The sequence below is a fragment of the Aricia agestis genome, chromosome 16, assembly GCF_905147365.1.
Source record: "Aricia agestis chromosome 16, ilAriAges1.1, whole genome shotgun sequence".
Classification (NCBI taxonomy): Eukaryota; Metazoa; Arthropoda; class Insecta; order Lepidoptera; family Lycaenidae; genus Aricia; species Aricia agestis.
The window spans coordinates 14,592,534-14,613,186 of record NC_056421.1 but is presented as its reverse complement, the minus strand read 5'-3'; the positions used below and the strand labels follow the sequence as shown (position 1 = coordinate 14,613,186).

Below are 20,653 nucleotides of genomic sequence, written 5' to 3'. Positions count from 1 at the left end.
GGGGTCAAAGGTCGACTCCGAAATATTCGCGCAGCTCGTTTGGGAATCGACTCCGGTCCGAAAGGCAAATTGTTTCGCCGACATTACGAATACTTCCCTGAAACTAATGTGTCCAGTGTCCCGCGGACCCCACCTCACTGGTCCCGTGACCGGGCGAGAGCTCAGGCGCGGCTGGGGGTTGTCACACACACGATAAATTGTGTTCCCTCGCACGGCGCGTCATTAACCGGCGGGAATGTGCTGCCAAATTAACAATTACACGAACCTCCGTATCTGTATGTTAATTAGGAAATTCGGAGCACTCCCCCCTGCCCGCCTGCCCCTCGCGCCCCCCCGCAGCTGAGGTGAGAGATTCACAATGCCGAAATGAGTAGCAAAATGTTGTAACTGTTTTGGTGTTACTTTGGCTTGCTCTAGAAATAGATTTGAAGAATCCAAATATTATTTAGTTATGTTCCTATGCACCTAGTATCTTATGTCGGTTCGCATATTTTAAAACCGTTTACTCGTAACATAGACAACACATTATTATTACTGTAATCAATAAATGAAACTCAAAAACTACCTTGTATTATAAGGGTTTGCCTATTGTGCCTTCACGTAATATTATAACATTATAGAGTTTTGCCTACTCTGCGTACATACGAAGAAACTCAGAGCTCATAATTTGAGTCACACAAATTAACGTAATTGTACTGTCAGCTCGGGTCTTCAAAGAAAGCTTTAAAAGGATAATTAACTTTGTGTAAGGATCTAATCTTCGGGCTCGAGGAGTCCATTAGGCGTCTGTTGACGTAAAAATATGAGAATATTTCTCGGCGGAATTTGCTAATTGAATTTTCCGTTCAGTGGCTCGGGGCGGTAATGCGGGACAAACAATTACCGCCCCGGTGTCCCGCTGTCCCGCAGTCACTGACGTAATCCGGGACACGATTACTGTCACCGTGCCTCGTGGACTAATCAATATGGCCGCTGCCCCGGGCCAGGTTCCGACTAAGCCCTAGTCTGAGCTAAATCAGTTTACCTCACTTATTATTTAATCGGTAAACACGGTTTTTCGTAGAAATAAATGTAAGGTATTTGTTATAGGCATCTACTTCTGAAATAAATGATATTTAATTAATCATAATTTGTAACTGGCGACGTCAAATTATTCACACATCTTACTTGATCAGTTGCTTCCTTTAAAGAAGCAACTTCTTTGCTTTACTTAGCGTAAATTCTACGAAAGTCTACTAAAGTAAACCGGTGGTAAAAAAATATGTTCCAGCTGAAAGAAAAGGCTTAATATTAAACTCACGATTAACATCAACAAATGTAACAGTGTAATAATAGGATTAACTTAAATCAATCTTAAATCTTATGATATTATGTAAGGTAAGGTAATATACTTGTAAAAATTAAAGCAAGATTTGTATCTTGCTTTAATCGTTATATGTGTTTATCAATAATATTATAATAAAAATATATAATAAAAACTTTATATTTTTTAACAAAAGCATTAAATTTCAAAAGCATATATAGTAATCAATAATCATAGAATAAATTGATGTAATACAATTTATTCTATGATTATTGATTACATTACCTCACAACACAACACTTTACGATGCAATACGTTACAAATGGTAATTAGGTTACACGAAGTGTTTGTGTCCAGTATCTGTACCCCAGTGAACGATCGATTAGCGACAAACAAACTGACCGACCAATCTGCGGCTGTAATGAGGTGGAAAGGAATACTGAATAGTCGGTTCTGGTCGACAATAGCTGACGGACGGACAGGGTGGAGAGAACAGAGTAGCCCGAAAGAGACGTTGATTGTGTATTATTGTGATGAATAGTAATAAAATAAGATAATTTTTCATAACACTAAGATACAATATACTTATAGAGAAACAAGAGAAACATTTTTTTTTCCTGCTTGTAGAAAATCTCCTATAATTAGACTATTTGCGGTGATTCCCCCAGTCGACAGGTTAGAATGTACCAATGATCCGTACTAATTTTATGAAAATAAATTGAAAATCATTTAGAGACAGCTAGCTATGTAATGCCTATTTAAAGAGTTTATCGTCCTTATTTTTATATTTTCCATTCCATTTATGACTACGATGAAATAAAGTTCATACAATATAATTATTATAAAGTATGTATATTCTGTATTCAAATCTCTACTAATAAGTTCTTGCCTCTTGGCTGCATTAAACATTTCGAGTAAGTTAAGCTGAATATTGTTACCGCTGCTGAAATCTTTGTAATAGCTAAAGTAATATTCCAACATACGCGTGTAACATGTGTATGTGTATGTATGTGCATTGTGCATGTGGGTGTGCGTGTGAGTGATTGTGTGTGTGCTCGCACAACACCGGCGGAGTATTAATTTGCGCGGAGAGCGAGGATCGAGTTTAATTAACAAATTTAATTAGAAATTAACTGTTTCGCAGAGTCCGCCCGCCCCCCGCGCGCCGCCCCCGCCCCCGCCGCTAGGGCTGTCACAATGTAGTTTTATAATAATATTTTCTTTGTTTATTCTTGTTTGTCTTATATTTGTCTTATATATACAATATTGAAAATATTTGATCTGTGAAAGTTAAAAGCCATTGAATCTAAGGTGAAAAATTAGAAACAAAATAATGATTATAAAAAATACAGTCAATTAGTGACATAGGTACAGAATTTCTATCATTTGTAACTTATTTTTTAATTCGGAACTTCGTGAGTCTGTTTATTTGACCGAGTATTGATGAGGTCATAACAGTAAATATTAATACACCCAATTCAGTAATATTAGAGACATGCCTAATTTGTTAGTTAATTGAAAGGATTATAAATTTTCAATAATAATATTTTTATGAATAAGCTATAGTGAAAAACTTTTTATTAACTTATCCTAAGATTTGTACTATATTTTATACACATAACTAGCTGTCCCGGCAAACGTTGTTTTGCCATAAACTGATTTTCCCTGTTTTCCTGCTTTTCTCTTGAAGTTTTTTCTGATTTTTTTTTCTATAGACCTCACCTTTCCAACAAATGCAAAATCGTGGAAATCGGTTTGTGCGTTCTGGAGTTATAGCGTCAGGAAGGAAAACCAGACTTATTTTTGTGTAATAGATAAAGTACCATCGAGGAAATTGATTCCTATGCAGTTGACGAACCTACGTCATGTGGTCGGCTTATGTCAATTCAATGTTAGTTGTGATCGGTCGGACGGGTTTGACATAAAGCGACCAAATTACGTAGGTCCCCCATCTGTCTAGGAATCAATTTCCTTGATGGTACAATAGTGAAAAGCCGTCAATATAAAACATGTCGTCTAATCCCATACCAAGTTAAACTTTTATTAGTGCAATCAGACAACGGTTTTATAATAAACCTTTCAACTCCAGCACAGCCCTAGCGCAGCTCAGCTCGGCGCGCTGTGGAAATTTGAAAATTGAATCTAGTCGCGTTTGTCCCCGCTAATTGGTTTGTTTTACTCGCTTAGTTACTGGCCGACAGCCACTGTGCCCAGCGGGGATGACTGGGGATTGTGGGGGGAGTTGGAGAATGGACTGGCCACTGTACCCGGCGAGGGGAGGATTGAGGATTGGGGGGATAGCTGGGGAATGGACCTGAAAATTGGGAGCTCTATAGAAATTGGAAACACGTGAAATTGGCACCAGAGCGATGTCACTATACGCACTATGTGTGTATATTGTCTATAGTACGGCGCTGTCCCAGCTAGCGTATTGACAACTCATCGTTGAGTTTAATTAGTTTTGTTGTTTTAGTTAGGAGCGTATCGCAACCCAATTTTGTGATTTATTATTATAAAATTATTCGTTTGGTTGGCCGAATCTGCATAAGACAATTCGTGGTATATTAATAATAATTAGGTAAATGCTAATAAAATGAAAAAATGTTTTATTAGGACTTAAAGCTCTCCGATTTAGGATTAAATAACTGAATATAGAAAATACTGTTTTAAAGATTTGTAGTGATGTAAATAATGTATGTTATATTTTGTTGTAATATATGTTACTAGCTATACCGGCAATTATACCGGCAAAAGTATTTCGCCCGTATTATTTTATTGAAGTGACTAAATAAGTATGTCACCATGGCAACGTCCATCGCTATCCCGTCGCACAAACAATGGTCGCCGTCATAATATAGATGCATCAATGCGTAGCGTTGCGGTCTGAATTGACCCTAACATGACCACTATTAATAAGGGTTCAATCTGTCAGAGTTTTTATTCTATTTGGTCCCTGTGATATCAGGGCTCTTAATATCTGCTTTAAAAACAGAAAAATGCATTGCCAACGCCAATACTATTCATGACAAGTCATGATAGATGTGTTTATGTAATTTTTCCGGAAAATGATTTGTATTTGTATACAACGTGTTGTTAACCAAGCTTCTTTCCCCAGGTGTGGTTCCAGAACCGTCGCGCGAAGTGGCGCAAGACGGAGAAGTGTTGGGGGCGCAGCACCATCATGGCGGAGTACGGGCTGTACGGGGCCATGGTGCGCCACTCCCTGCCGCTGCCGGAGACCATCCTCAAGAGCGCCAAGGACAACGACAACGTCGCGCCGTGGCTGCTCGGTGAGTTCATCGTGATGGATTTTCTTTTTTTTTAATCAAATTTTGGATAAGGCCTATAAATGCAATTGGCATCTTTACCAGCCTCATAGTATTATTGAAAATTAGTTTAAAAATTAAATGCGACCCTTCAATGACAATTAATAGAACCAGGGTGTTCTTATACTGTCGTCTATTAGGGACATCACTTAAGAAGTTGGTACTCATGTTTATGTAGCTAAAGTATGGCCTTCGGTTTACAAAATCAAGAGTCAAGTCAGTCATGCCAATTTTTAATAAGAAGAATTTTGTAGATAAAAATAAGTAACGGTTATGATTGTAAGCGATTTCCGCCGCTCATGGACAGGCAAGGAGTTACAGTTGTTATAGTTACAACTGTCTTACTGTCGTCTATTAGGGACACGACTCACGATGTAGTTTTTAAAACTATTCAATACAAACAAAAAAAATATTCATAGTATGTCTTAAAATCAAAACCATCAGCATATAAACCGGAGCAATATTTTATCAGGCACAAACAGACTGCCAAACTTGTGTGTTTATTTCATCGACATAGCGGTGACATATCATAAATAACATATGAATTACGACTCTTGTATGTGTGTGAAAATTTATAGTATGTGTGCAGTTATGTACAACATACACACATATTTGCGTCTATCACTTGTCATGTCATAGACACAAACATTTGTGTGTAGATAGACAAGTATGTGTGAGTGTCAGCTGTAAGGCCATTCGTCTCGCCCTCACGTACCACTGGAACAAATAAAAAGCTTCTCATAAGCTGTCGAGAGATTCCACTCGGCGCTCGCATACCGCGCTCTTATTGTGTCCCTATAAGGTTGAGTTTCGCGTGGCACAAGAAAAGAACATCTCTGGTTGTGATTAAAAATTACACATTTGCTTGTTCGGGGCGGCGCGGTGAGACTCTATGTCTGTATGTATGTATGTATGTGTTTCACGTATTGTGCTCTCGTGCTCTTTTCTACGTGACAGTTCGTCTGGTTTGTAGTGAAACTTGTTAGGTTTTGTAACTAGCCCAGTTGAGTGTTTCTATGACTAAGTCTTTGTGTACCATTATTTAATGTTTCTTTAATAGACTGGTTTAATAGAAAATAAACTTATTATGTACAAAATCCAATTCCTTGATTACTTAGTAGGTCCCAAATAGCAAATACGAATAAAATAGCACAGCTCGGACAGTAATTAAGTAACAGCTATCTGAACTGTACTGTTTTATCATTATCATCTGTAGGATAATGAAGGCTTCACACGAGACGAGAGTAAGCGAGAGTAACAAAAATATTGTCTCGGTCCCGTCAATCCTCAAAAAATTGAGTCTCGTTCAAGTCTCGGTCTCGTCTCGTTACCAGTTGTCTCGTCTCATCTCGCTTAATTTTAAATAATGATCTATTTCTATATAATTAAGTGAATTAGGAACATTTTATGACTAGCGTATCACTACATAATATTATTAAATAAAGTCGCTTTTTCCCTCATATCCCTTTGTTTCCTTTAATCTTTAAAACTACGCAATGTATTTTGATGCGGTTTTCTTTAATAGATAGAGTGATTCAAAGGAAGGTTTATAGGTATAATAACATTCATTAAACAGTGGAGAAATACTGTTAATTCTGGGGTTTCTAATGTGATGTCGTAAATAATTTCAATTTTTTCCGCTTACATTGCAAACGCAGGCTGAATCCCTGCTAAGAGATAGACATATACCATCGTGGAGTTTTTGGTAGGCTATAAAAAGGTCTACAAAAAACTCCACGATGGTATATGTCTATCTCTTATGGATATCCCACAATAAATTTTTTTGTCATTTACTTTTTTAACTTCAAATAATATCGTACCGTATTGGTTCATATCGAAGCGATATGAACCAATACGGCAATAATCCTTATTCAATTAAATACTTTAAATACACTATTGATCATAGATCTGGCCCTTTACAGCATATGATTTAAATGAATATTTTCGAAGATATTACAGATTTAAAAAAGCTACGCTCTTGCGGCGGTACCAACCAATGCGGGTCACGGACTCACGGCTATTAATGACTAATAAATATAATTAAAAACTACTGAATCAATTTTATGAATTTCTTCAGTGAGTGACATAGGTTATAATACATTTTATACCCGTGCGAAGCCAGGGCGGGTCGCTAGTTTATATGATAAAATGCATTTTTATAAATAAATTTAGTATCATCTGAAGGTCTTGATCTGAATTTGTGCCTTTTCAAGGTTTCATTTATTTTCGGGCTATTTTCTCATCTTTAATTGTTTCAAGTTTTTTCGAATTTTGATTTTTTTTTAGGCGGTTGATCCACAGTTTCAGTTTCGTTTATTTCACCTTCACTTTCATTTAATATTCGCCTCTTATTTGGGTTGTTATCACTAACACTCACACTAATTGTCGACATTTTACTGTGCTGAAATTCAAAAATTGTAGATCTTCACTGTTCAAAAGTTTTCATAAAACTGGTGAACACTCTTCAGAAAATTTTAGCTCCACAGATGTATACAATAATTGTTCACATATTGACTACAAGAAGTATAAGAAAAGAAGAAAAAAATTATCCAGTTTTGAAAGGCGAAATTTTCAAAACATTAAGATTTAGAGACAATAAAAGTTGTCCGTTAAAACTACATTAAAAAAATTACAATACCCAAAACGAGACTCTCGGGTTGCCCTGTATGTGGTCTCGGTATTGCCCATAATATTTTCCAAAACGTCTCGTCTCATCTCGTTAAAGCGAGACGAGAACGAGACGACACGAGAAAAATCTCGCTCTCGCGTGAAGCCCTAAGGATAATGAAGTCTTACAGTTTTGGCAAATAAATAACATATTCTGAAATACAATATATGGTAGTAATTCTTGTGGAGTAATATATTTTCCACCTTCAAGGGTTTCGTAGCAATCTGGGGTCCCAAATCTTTATATTTTCACTCTGTTCCTCAGCTTTTCACATAATAACACTGTTAATCTGTTCAACTATTTGTTATTTAAACTTCTCCATTCTTATATAGATTGTTTCAATGTCTGTGTCACCACCATCAATGTGAAGATAATAATTTTCTTTTACTCAATAGTTGGTAAAGATGGGATTACTATTTTGGCTATATTTTAATGTTGTTTACAGTATACGATTTTTAAGAAATTAACCTCTGAGGTGAAATAGAAATAAGTCCCACCCTGCTATTTCTAAAGTTTAACGAAAAGATTTAGTCTTATTATGACGAATGCAGACCTGATTTATACAGTATTTGATAACACATTTCTAGAGTTTCTTATTAAACGAAAATTTAATTAATAATAATAATCTATAACCTGCCTAAGATAAAAACAACTCCAAAACATAATAAACACAATCAAACATACATATTTTGACGACCTCTGTGGCTCAGTGGTGAGCGTGTTGGTAGCTCAAGCCGGGGGTCGCGGGTTCGAATCCCGCCGACGGAACAAAAAGTTTTCAATGTTCTCGGGTCTGGATGTGTATTAAATATGTGTATGATATAATAAAAATCTTAAATATATGTATAGTATAAAAGTATTAAATATATTTCCGTTGTCTGGTACCTGTAATACAAGTCCTTTAGGTACTTACCACGGGGCCAGACTGACGTGGTGTGAAGCGTCCATAGAAAAAAAAATATTATAATTAAATCCTGCTAATTATAATGAAAATCAAAACCGCGAGTTTAACCCTACCGCAAGACGCGGGGAGGCTGCGCGGCGCGGGGGGCGGGGCGAGGAGAGAGGGGCGCGAGCCGGGGGGTGGGTGAGCGCGCGGGGGGCGGGGCGGGGCGGGCAACATGGCCGCCTCGATTACATCGTAATTATGTACCGCGGCCCCATGTAGTACCGCCGGAGTGTTATGAAAAATTGTAGCCTTTGTTGAGCTTACATTGTTGGTGTGACTTAATTTTAGCATAAATAGTTGAAGCTGTAGTGAAATAATAATGGTTTTCACGGTGTATGCTCATTTTGCTACTCGTGATTTGAGCCATGTTTAATAAAATGTTTATACAGTGAACACGAGGTTCACGTTTAACGCCGTACTTATATTGCAGTCTGGTTAAATGATTACGAACAAACATAAAACTTTCAAAAATTTTTATTCTCTTATATACAATTTATTGCTTTAATTTTCTATAAAATCGAGATATTGCATTTTTTAAGTATATCAATTATTATTGCATGTTTTAAAACAGGAGTTATTTTCTTTATTTCAGATGTTACGAGTACATAACATCTAAAATACTTTATCTAAAAAATTATCAGTGTAATAAATAAAAACCCACAACCAACAACAGACCACAACCATGATAAAAACCATTATAACACTATTGTATACTGTGTAAGTATCTTTGAATAATATAAAATAAAAATAACGTAAATAAAAAACCTAATTAATATTTATTACATAATATTGTACAAAATTATAAAGTTGTCGTAAAAATTACTATAAATATTACTAAAATATAAAATAAAAACATTAAATACGCTCATTATGGGTGCCAAAATGACTGTACTTATTTCACATATTATTTATAACATTAAAAAGCATTTTGTCTTAAAACATCATGTAACGTAGAGTAAGTGTATAGCGCGCTGCTACGGCGTAGACGTGCTACGCCGTAGCACGTCTACGCCGCTACGCATAATGTCTACGACGAGTGTTTTGCCTGGCTTCTTGATAAGATGCAAGTATTATTAGACATGTTTACTTGTAATAATATCAATGAGTTTTATGAGTGTATTAATTATTGTCCTCTGGCCAAAATTACCCCCTTTTCTAATTGTTTTATTTGAGATAAAATATCATTATAAAAGTTCATTTAGAAATTACTTAAAATTAAAGAAACAAGATTACCTTCGTGTGCATTGATTTTTTTAATATTTTAGTAATTAATTCCAACAACCAATAAAAGATACTAGATTTCTTTTTATTGATTCAGTTACTTCTAATTACTAAAATTTACACTTTATTCTTTTAAATTGTCGTCTGGCTAGACTTTCGCATGGCGATTAATATGAATTAAAAACTGTAGTTTAAATTTACTCTGAAAAGGAATAAAATTTTCCTATTTTTAATATTTTAGATAATCTTTAACCTGTTATTCAATTTAAGAATCTTAGCTTTAATGTTTAAGTTAAGTTCAATTATCGAATTAAGATTTTTTTTCTTCAAATTTCATTTACAGATTTCTATAAAAAACTAATTGCAATTAGTTAATTTTGTGTTTGTATTTCATAAACTCAGTAAAATTACTTACTTTAAATAAGTAATACAACAATAGTTCATTAACTTTTAATGTGCCTTTTTAGGAGGTCTTTGGTTTTTGTTTAATTTAACTTAACCAAATATTTTACTTAAATTATTGGCAAAAGGCTTTCTAACAGATATTTCGCAGCCTTGATAACCCACAAAGATTTTTTTATGTTTTCCAGGAGTAAAATCAATCATATATAATAATGAGTGCTAAGAGGAATATACTTACAATCATTGAAAGTATAGTGAAAAAATATTTTAGCAGTTGTTGTCCTAAACAAACATAATATTATTAAAATTTTAGTAATGAAAAAGTTTTCTGTCGTGATTGGGACCTCAGATTTACATCGTGTTTGATGTCACTACCATGAATCTTCAGTGTCCACTTATAAAAATTAATACCAACGATGAAAATGGTATAGCTCACCCATTCAATAATTATATTATTTATATTTTATTTCTCTTTTTTTAAGAGAATCTCAAAGAGATCACTAACACTTGAAGTTAATTTACAAAAGTATTTCTCATACTTTCGTCCCTAACGAGATCACTCGTCCCAGTCGAGCGGTTCCCAGAATTTGGGATGTAGGGTGCACGTAACCCTACGCCACCGACGGGGTCACAAGCACCCAACATTGTCATAGATTACACAATTACCATCTTAACTCTGGCCATCTTCACATTTCCGACCTTTCATCTGGAGTAGCCGGCTGTTATTAGGGTCGATATGTGTGTCGGCTAAATGGGTTAGTAATTGGTCTTCCGAGGGGCGCGGGGGGCGGCCGGGGGGGCGCGAGGGGAGTCGGGGGGCGGAGGGGGCGGCAGACGTCAAAGCGCCGCCAAATGGACCATAATGCGCTCGGAGCACCGCGGAATTGTCTGCCTATTATACACTCGCTTTGTGCATCACTCCTTTATCTTGCTAAAAGTTAAGCTGGCGTTACACGCACTAACACGACCGAGGTGAGAGAAGCGCGCGAGCGGCGATGAACGCGATGTCGGAGAAGCGCGAGGAGGCTCTGCTAAGCGACAGACATACTTGTCTCGCATATTTCCAATGTAAATACGAATAAAATTATTAAGCATGACACAAAAACCTTAATCATAAAAATATCCATACAAAATGTTGATTCAGAAATGTTCTTCATTCCTGAATCAACATTTTGTATGGATGTATATTTTGTAATGTAACAAAAATAGAATATGACTCAGCGGCGACGATTTTTCATCTACATATATCGAATTTTGTACAGTTTTTACTCGTAGTTCTCGAATAGTAAAAAAATATATAACATATTAAAAAAAGGTTTTAATAAATTATCAAAAGTTGACCAAAATTAATAATTTACATTTTTATTCTCCTAAACCGTTGCTCAGCTACCTCCATCATTTTGCGCGTGTATACGCGACTTAAGCCGCCATTACCGCAAATGAAAAATATAACACGAGAGCCCTCCTCGGCGCAAACAATCCGCATCGCGGGAGAGACGCAAATGTGTTGCATTACCACAAAGTGTCTAACTGCGGCCCTCGCTTTGATCTGCGTCTAATTACGAATTATCTGCAATACATGACAGCTCGCAGCTGCGTTTCACAAAACGCCGGAGACACGCACTTCACTGCCTTTTGTGGAGCTCGAGTTACTAATAGATTGGTGCTCGCCTTGTTTAGAGCGAAGAATCGTGTGTGTAGAAACTCTTATAGCGGGCTGATCCAACCATCAACTCGCAGTAGATTCAGCTAGATGTTTCATAGTGGCCGCGCTTGGCTCATGTCATTTTGATAGGGTTATCTTTTGTGTTTATGCTAATATTTTCCTCATGCTTCTTAGGTATGCGTTGTTCAAATAAATTAATGAATTTAAAGATTATCTTTAATCTCGTCGAAAAGAAAACGTATCTAACTAATCCATGTGGTTGCATAATAAAAAAAACAATGACAGCTACATTGATCAGTTAATTCTGTCTTTTATTTCGCTTCACGCAGACTGCTCAATTCTCACCATAAGTTTGAATGAGTGATTAATGATGGTGTTCGAATCCGCTCCCGATTCTATGTAACATTACCCCGGCCCTAATCGCCGCGGCCTGCGGTCGGCCATCTCACTAACTTCGACCATTAGTGAACATAAATCGCTATTCTTGTGTATGCTGTAGTCGTGTGTAGTCGTTAAGCAACAATCTTACGTCTAACTTAAATGGGGAACGTTTTTCAAGGCATCCAACTTACTGTAATATATCTCGCGAAAGGTCAACAAAGTTTGAACCGTTGAAAAAAGGCACTAAAAATTTGTGTGTTATTAATTATAGTTCTATAAACTATACTAACTATTTAAAAAGGTACTACTTTAATGTATCATCACAGAAATTGATTCGGATCTTTGTCATTAAGTCAGGTTATATAAAAAACAAAAATAACGAATCCTAACCAATTAAAGTAGTTCCGCCTATGAGAAAATTTCTCTTATGGTACAAAATACGCCAAGATACCTTATTGCTACGCTACGGACTTTTAAAACGGACAACCGCTTAAGGACGTTCAGTGTATCTGTATCTTTATTGTAGCATACTACGTTACACGTTAACTGTTCTCTTCCCGTCAAGATTACAGATACCAGTTCAAATATCAATAACGCCGCATTAAATGTTCGGCCTCATATGGAATATTGTTCTCATCTCTGGGCAGGGGCGCCAAAATACCAACTGCTCCCTCTGGATCGTATCCAACGAAGGGCCGCTCGAATTGTTGACTGCCATAGTGTTTCAAACAGCTTGGACCCCTTGGAATTACGCCGAGATGTTGCTTCACTCTGCATCCTCTATCGGTTGTATCACGGGGAGTGCTCTGAGGAATTGTTCGGAATCATACCACTTGCATCTTTTTGCTATCGTCCCACGCGAAAAACATACCATCCTCATCACCTTGATGAGTGGCAGTCTTCCACAGTGCGTTTTTCGCGTAACTTTCTGCCGCGCACTGTAAAACTCTAGAACGAACTGTCATCAGCGGTATTTCCGGACAAAACGACCTACAAACCTTCAAGAAAAAGCGTATTCCCTCTTAAAAGGCCGGCAACGCACCTGCAGCTCTTCTGATGTTGCGAGTGTCCATGGGCGACGATAGTTGCTTACCATCAGGTGACCCGTTTGCTCGTTTGCCCCCTTATTTAATAAAAAAAAATGTTCACATTAACCAATAAAGAATGCAAATCACTGACTGCAAAGTTGCAAACAGAGACCAGTTTATGAAATCCATGCACATTCTTGCAAGATACAAGATCAATTTATAATATTAATGATATGTAAGCAGCCGAGTCGTCGTCTCGAGGGGGTGTAGAGGGGGGGGTTTAATAAAACCTCGCGCTTACGAGCGTTTTACGATCGCGGTTTATTGCCACTCCCCGCGAGTTAATAATTCAAAACGCATTTTTATAACTGCCCGAACATGTTGAAATAAAGTTGAGCTTACAATTCGAATATCAAGCAAAAGATTGTTTCGTGAATGTAATAATCATAATACTATTTTGAAATAATCGACATTTCAAATGCAATTCATTGTTTTGCATATTATGGTATATTATATCCCTATGTACTCGTAGGCAGTTGGCCCGATTCGACCAAACTTGAAGTTACACGAGTATAACTATCATGAGAATAATTTTAATCCTATAATTTACTCTAGGGTATTATCGTTTGCGTTTTACCAAGTTACTCAAAGAGTATGAAATAAAATGTCAATTATAGTTCACAATGACACCGACCGTGACAGTTGAACCCTGTTGTGCAACTATTCTCAGTTTAATATTTACTCCACCAAAATAGCCCGTGTAAATATTTACTCCCGTGTAATTACCTCATTCTTGGATTAGAAGTTGGAAAAACGCAAAACCAGCTTACTCTTAGATTAGGAGACTCGAGTAAAATTTTACTCCAGTTTGGTCGAATCCGCCCAATCATATAAATAAAAGTTAAACTTAATCATATAAATAAAAGTTAAATGTTGTCTGTGAATATACCAAGAACGCTTACATAAAATTATACATATTACATATTACTCGTATTACAGACAGACACATCGTACTCGTACATAAACGTTTGTATTTCGCGTCGTCACTAATACTATAGTTTTAATTTTCTATTCGAGGTTAGATAGTATCACTTAAAGTGTGCACATTTTTGTATGTCAAATCTTTCTTATATATTATGTCGTATCAAATAAGCGCTCGATCTTACCCAATTAGTGCACATAATATAATAAAAGTGCTTGACCAATACGAGCGTCGCGCGTCTGATTGGCTGTTGATATGCGCGCGCGCATCGCGCTGTAATAGGGCTGTGCTACGCTCACATAACCTCAAAGACTACATGAAATATTTATTCCTAAAGTTCCTAACCAAACCGAACTTCATAAAGACGGTTGTACATGTAAATTGCAATGAATTAATATTTGAAATAAAATGTTTGTCATAAAGCAAGTCTGTCCCCTCAATGGTGGGCAGACGGAAGTTTGTGACGAGCGTGTGATGATGATGATGTTGTCGGTAGGTTTACAGTCGAGCCGCGAGGAGTGTGAGCGTAGGCAGCAGGGCGCCGGCGGCCAGCCCGCAGACCAGCACGGTGCGTAGACATACACTATACTAATGACGTCCACTTGGACTTGTCTCAGCTCTGAGGTCAAAAATTTAAGACCTTAATAATATCTTAAGATAGCACAAGATGAAAATTAGCTACAGGTTTTCCTGACTGAAACATTTAACAACTGATAGATGAGTATCTATCAGTCAATCCTGAATCAGTCTGCGTGTGTTTTGAAATATTCGTGGAATTCCAGGGAAGTTTTATATTAGGAAGGAACGAACGAGGAATACGAAGTTTATTGGGTCATCTACTACACAATACTAATGACGGTCTACTCGGACCGTCTTAAGATGATAGAAGATGGGAATTCCAGATATTCCAGACTGAAATTTTTCACGATTTCTTTGAATAGCCGCGTGATATAACGTAGGTACTCGTTTCCCAGAGTACGGTAGGATCATAATATGTTGGAGGTTGAAGTTTTGCAACAGTTTGTTATTGCTAGAATACAAAGGCAACACTGTCAGGACTCAGATGATTAGGCTGCTCATATTCCTTAGTCAATTTTACAAGATAAAGAATACATCGCGTCGCATGTCTTCTTAGGAAATGCTCAGGTAGTTAATATATCCTCGTAGTGTACTGATTCGTTAATTAGTTTTATAAACTGTACAGATAACAAGAAATGTAGAACTTAGCTGTAGATTTTTTAAGATTGTTAAACTATTTTTTGTAATTTCACATGTTAAGTTTCAATTATAATCATCAAATCTCATTCCAAGTCTCGTAGCATTATTCTGGGAATTGGGATGTCGTGGTTGTAAATTCAAAGATGTTTGAGGCGCCTTTACGAGGCTTCTGTTTATGAGCTTGGAACTCCCCGTCAATGAGTACTGACTGTGCATCGCAAATCAGATCCAATATCACATTGCGAACTGTATTACAGTTTTTGCATAAGTAGATAGTATTTATAGATCATTGAACTTTAATTTAGGTGTTTGTGTAAGCTGATTTCTGAATCTAAATGTTTACACGAAATTATTTTGAAAACGTAGACCTACGAAAACACAAGAAAACGCGGCGTAGCATACTTTACATTTAGTTTAACCTTTCACTGATAAAGAATAAATAAGAATATTATTCTAAATTTTGATAGTCTCGAACGGCCAAACCGATTTGGCTAATTTTAGTCTTGAAATATTCCTGCAAGTTTAGGGAAGGTTCATATTAGAAAGAATTCGTAATTCGTAATAGATACGAATTACGAAGTTTTTTTAGACTATTTTTAATTGTCAAAACCTTTCTAAAAGATAGTAGTTACTAAATACTAGTTAGTAGATTATTAAAAGCTTTTATTGCTTATATAAAACCCATGTAAATCGTTAATATTTATCTCTTGAACACCAGTCCAAGAAATAAAGATTAACGAATTATCGATGAACGAACAAATATATACAACGTTTATTACATAACGTTACCAATTGTTAATCCTCCTCCTTCTCGCGTCGTGTTCTTCATTGCTGAAGGTCGTGGTTCCCTGTAGGCATTTTGGCGTAAAGTTGTGTATTAAATACCTAATGGTAAGGTTTTATTCTCCTGACTCAGGTGACCTTATTTATACGTGGGAGAGCCATGCTTCGGCACGAATGGGCCGGCTCGACCGGAGAAATACCACGTTCTCACAGAAAACCGGCGTGAAACAGCGCTTGCGCTGTGTTTCACCGAGTGAGTGAGTTTTCCGGAGGCCCAATCCCCTACCCTATTTCCTTCCCTACCCTCCGCTATTCCCTTCCCTTCCCATCCCTACTCTCCCCTATTACCCTATTCCCTCTTAAAAGGCCGGCAACGCACCTGCAGCTCTTCTGATGCTGCGAGTGTCCATGGGCGACGGAAGTTGTTTTCCATCAGGTGACCCGTTTGCTCGTTTGCCCCCTTATTTCATTAAAAAAAAACCTAGCCCTACCTACTGACATTATCATCATATGCTTTTTTTTTTATTCCCCCGTACATTATACAAAACAATTATCACATTTTGTCTTCTTATTACACCATCCTGAGTTTTTTATTTTTTACGATGATTGTATTACTTTATAATATGTACTTTACTCATCATCATCATGTTGTTGCAGGCATGCACCGCAAGTCGCTGGAGGCGGCGCAGCACCTGAAGGAGTCGGGGTCGGAGCGCGAGGGATCCGAGGCGGAGGCCGACCACGCGCCGCCCTCCCCGCACAGGCACGACCACGACCACCAGGTAATACCTGAAGTCGAAGATAACATCATCTCTACCGAACTGTGGCGGCCCTAGAGGGGGTGGCGAACAGGGCAATCAGCCGGGGCCTCGCTCTTGCAGGGCCTCGCAAATCGCTTATTTAAAAGACAAAGAGCCCCGTAAAAGACTTGCCGCCCGGGGCTTCGCAATGGGTAAAGGCGCCACTGCTACCGAAGCAGCATTCATGAAGTTGATTCATAGGCAGTTGGCGGACCTACGTAATTTGGTCGCGTTACGCCAAACCCAGCCGACATCGAATTGACATAAGTAACTCAACCAAATGACGATGGTCCGTCAACTGCTTATGAATAAATTTATTCGATGGTACGAAATAACTAATAACGCACTGCGTCAGTGGCAGCCCGACCACGCATTTATAGTGACGCTTCTTCATATTACGATCCTTGAAAAAAATTATAATAGATAAATGTCGCTTTAAGTGATACGTCCATGATCCATTTTAGTCCAAATGAAGACTGGAAGCGTTAAAGCCTGCTCGGAGCATTGCGCGACTTACTGATAAAGTATTACTTACTGATAACTATCATAGAAGTTGATTCCTAGGCAGATGGCGGACCTGAGTAATTTGGTCGCGTTAAGTCAAACATCATCAACGATCACAGCTAACATTGAATTGATATACCAGCCAGACCAAATGACGTTGGTCCGTCAACTGCCTAGTAATCAGTTTCCTTGATGGTACATAATATCCTCAGGTAACTAAATAGGTAAATATTGTTTCCTAACTTGATTGTATGCGCAGGCGCAGAGCTCCCCGGGCAGCAGCACGACGGCGTCGTCGTCGGCGAAGGGGCGCGCCTCCCCCGACCACTACGACGACCCCGAGGCGCTCCGCAACAACAGCATCGCCTGTCTCCGGGCCAAGGCGCAGGAGCACCAGGCGCGCCTGCTCTCCAACAACCTGCTGCTGCAGGTACTGACTGTTGCTGCATCACCACACACCGCACACCCATAGTAACAGACCACACACCAGACACCACAAACCACATACCACGCTGACATAATTATTCCGGTGATATTTGTAGGAGGGCGTTGTATTTACACAATTACGCAATATTCCGCATTTTTAGTAGGGCCGCCATTGAAAGGCCGTTTCTGTCTGCGATAGAATAGAGAAAGTGGCAGATTGGGGGAATCTGTCAGACTGGGTGGTCAATGTCTGGACTGGTCAAACTAAAAAGTGTGTAATTCGTTCGCATTTCTATATTCTAATGTGACCATTGATGGTAATGTACGATGACGATAAATGGATTGAAGTTTATACAAATATGATTACTATTTGTATTAACTTCAATCCATTTATCGTCATCGTACATTACCAACAATCGTTGAACTCGCGCATTGGTTTTACATTTAGCTGATAACGTCGTCAACATCTTGCAAATAACTTAACGACACTTCATAACTCAACCAAATAACTGCCAACTGGCGTATCGAATTCGCATCATATTATCTATACTAATATTATAAATGCGAAAGTGTGTCTGTCTGCCTGTCTGTCTCATATCTCTTCACGCCCAAACCATTGAACCGATTTTGCTGTGATATGAAGATTTGAGTCCCGGAAAAGGACAAAGGATACTTTTCATCCCGGAAAATGTTCCTGCGCTATAAACGAATTTAGGAGTTACAGAGGTCATCTCGTGCTATACAATACCTATACATAATACAAACTATACTTACCAGACCTTTACGGTCCTGCATGCTCTCTAAACTGTGTCTTCTGTCATCAGGCGTTACATCGATGGTGGTAAATTGCAGGTGCGCGGGCTGCAGCGGCCGAGCGCGGCGGAGGACGACGGGCCGACGGACATCGACGTCGGCACCGAACCCCCGCCCCTCGACCCGCGCCTCTACTGAGCCCCCGGCCCCCGCACCGCGCCGGCGACTAGTGACGTCATGGTGACACACACTTGGTAGTGAAATTGTGACTTTCGGAGCAAAAGCGAGATAGTGCAGAGGCTACGTGCGATAGAAGAGACAAACTTCATTGTGCAGAAAGTGACTTAAGTGTTACCGCAGCAAAACTAATGTTATCTACGAACTAAAGCTGATTTTAGTCTCAAGCTAATCGCTCGCTGACGGTCTATGCCAATACCAAAAACTATGAAAATATATCAGAAGAAACTGCTACGCGTTTAAAACGTCTAGAATTTCATACATCTCGAGCCATCAGCGCCGACGGTCAGCGAGCGGTCAGCGTGAGACCAAAATCAGTCTAAGTTGTGCTTTACTTAACAGTAAACTGTACTTAATTCTTCGTTTTAAGTACTTATGTCTAAATTGTTATACGTTTTCAAAGTGAATTTGTTGATAATTCAGATTATGTTTTACGTACGGGACATGAAAAGATTCTTGTCAACAAGACAACATCTGGAACCGCTGTCCCTTAGGTACTAAGAATTTGTAAAAGTGACACTTTGTTTTTGTAATCGAACGCACAATATTATGTTACAATGATTGTTAGAGTGATGTGCGATAAATCTGCGAAACCAGAGTGTCGGCAGGCGCGGTGTGCTCGTGTAATTATGTACATTATAGCGGTAGATTGAATCCCAGGTTTTCGTGCAATACCCCTAGTTAAGTATTTATCCCTAGCACTGTTAGTTGTACAAAACCACGCGTTCGACCACCCCCTAGGTTAATAACACTTCACATGGAACTTACAGTACTTAGCCAAAATATATTCGCTAGTTTCGATCGCGAGTTAGATGTCAAAAATGGATTTGACATAACGCATCGTAAGGGTTGATTCCGAACGCAACGCGACGCGTAAATGCATTTCTAAATTTTTACTGAATTGACAGATTTCAATTGCGTGAGACGTCTAGCAAATCTGTGAAAACATACAAATTTAGAAATGCATCTACGCGTCGCGTTGCGGCCTGCGGGTTGACCCTTAGTGTCATGGCACTCTCGAGGCGTTATGGCAAATCCCGTACATTTTTAACATCTAACTTCTGTATCGTAAGTGACAAATGCATTTTGACCAAGGGCGATACGGTAACTCGCTTCTATCGAGACAGGGACGAAGACAAACTGCAACCGGAGTCAAATCATTTCATATAATAACAGATTTCGAACTCATTTTCTGATTTTAACATCTACACTCTACACTCTAGGTAGGTGTAGAAGTATGTCGTTGCTCTATAGTATGTCCATCGTGTGTAGTTGTATTTTGTCTCAATCCCTTTCTTTATTTAAAAGAGTTAATGTTGTGAACGTTGGACGCCTGTGAAATAGCATTTAGTGCTTATTTTTGGTACATTCATTTGAGCTGTAAGTAAATTTTCAGTTTTCCACTAACTTAAAGTTAAAGCCATGAGATAAGTGACAAGAATGTTTATGAAGTTGTGACTCGTCTCGTGGCTTAGACCATAGTACTTAGCATTTACCTGGATCTGTACTTAAATTAAGCTTTGTTCCCCCCGGACGCCTTTCTTGTGTTCATAATAATAAGCATCCGAAGGCACCACATTGAAATAATTTTATGGGTTACTTTAAGCTGAAACGACAAGCGATGAGACGATGCGATATTTTGCATCGTCTCATCGCTTCTCGTTTCAGGCGGAGTGAAGCTTTTAGACTTGTCGATGCATCATAGAAATGTCATGATAGACCGCTTTTTGACATGTCAATGTTGTATTTCATTTTATGCAACGTGGGAGAGCTCTCACGTGGGAGAGCCATGCTTCGGCGCGAATGGGCCGGCTCTACCAGAGAAATACCACGTTCTCACATAAAACCGGCGTGAAACAGCGCTTGCGCTGTGTTTCGCCGAGTGAGTGAGTTTACCGGAGGCCCAATCCCCTACCCTATTCCCTTCCCTACCCTTCTCTATTACCCTAATCTCTCTTAAAAGGCCGGCAACGCACCTGCAGCTCTTCTGATGCTGCGAGTGTCCA

The 20,653-nt window shown here is 38.5% G+C and overlaps 1 protein-coding gene across 1 annotated transcript in view; it reads left to right on the top strand.

Annotated features, from left to right (window-relative positions):
* The window catches only part of LOC121734909 (visual system homeobox 2-like), a 105,058-nt gene extending 86,211 nt beyond the window's left edge, over window positions 1–18,847 (top strand). Inside the window, exons 6-9 of the mRNA XM_042125539.1 lie at window positions 4,419–4,593; window positions 16,585–16,709; window positions 17,491–17,661; window positions 18,510–18,847. Of these exons, the coding sequence (XP_041981473.1) occupies window positions 4,419–4,593; window positions 16,585–16,709; window positions 17,491–17,661; window positions 18,510–18,608 (570 nt within the window). The 3' untranslated portion in view covers window positions 18,609–18,847. The remainder of the gene's footprint in view (window positions 1–4,418; window positions 4,594–16,584; window positions 16,710–17,490; window positions 17,662–18,509) is intronic.
* Window positions 18,848–20,653: the final 1,806 nt, after the last annotated feature.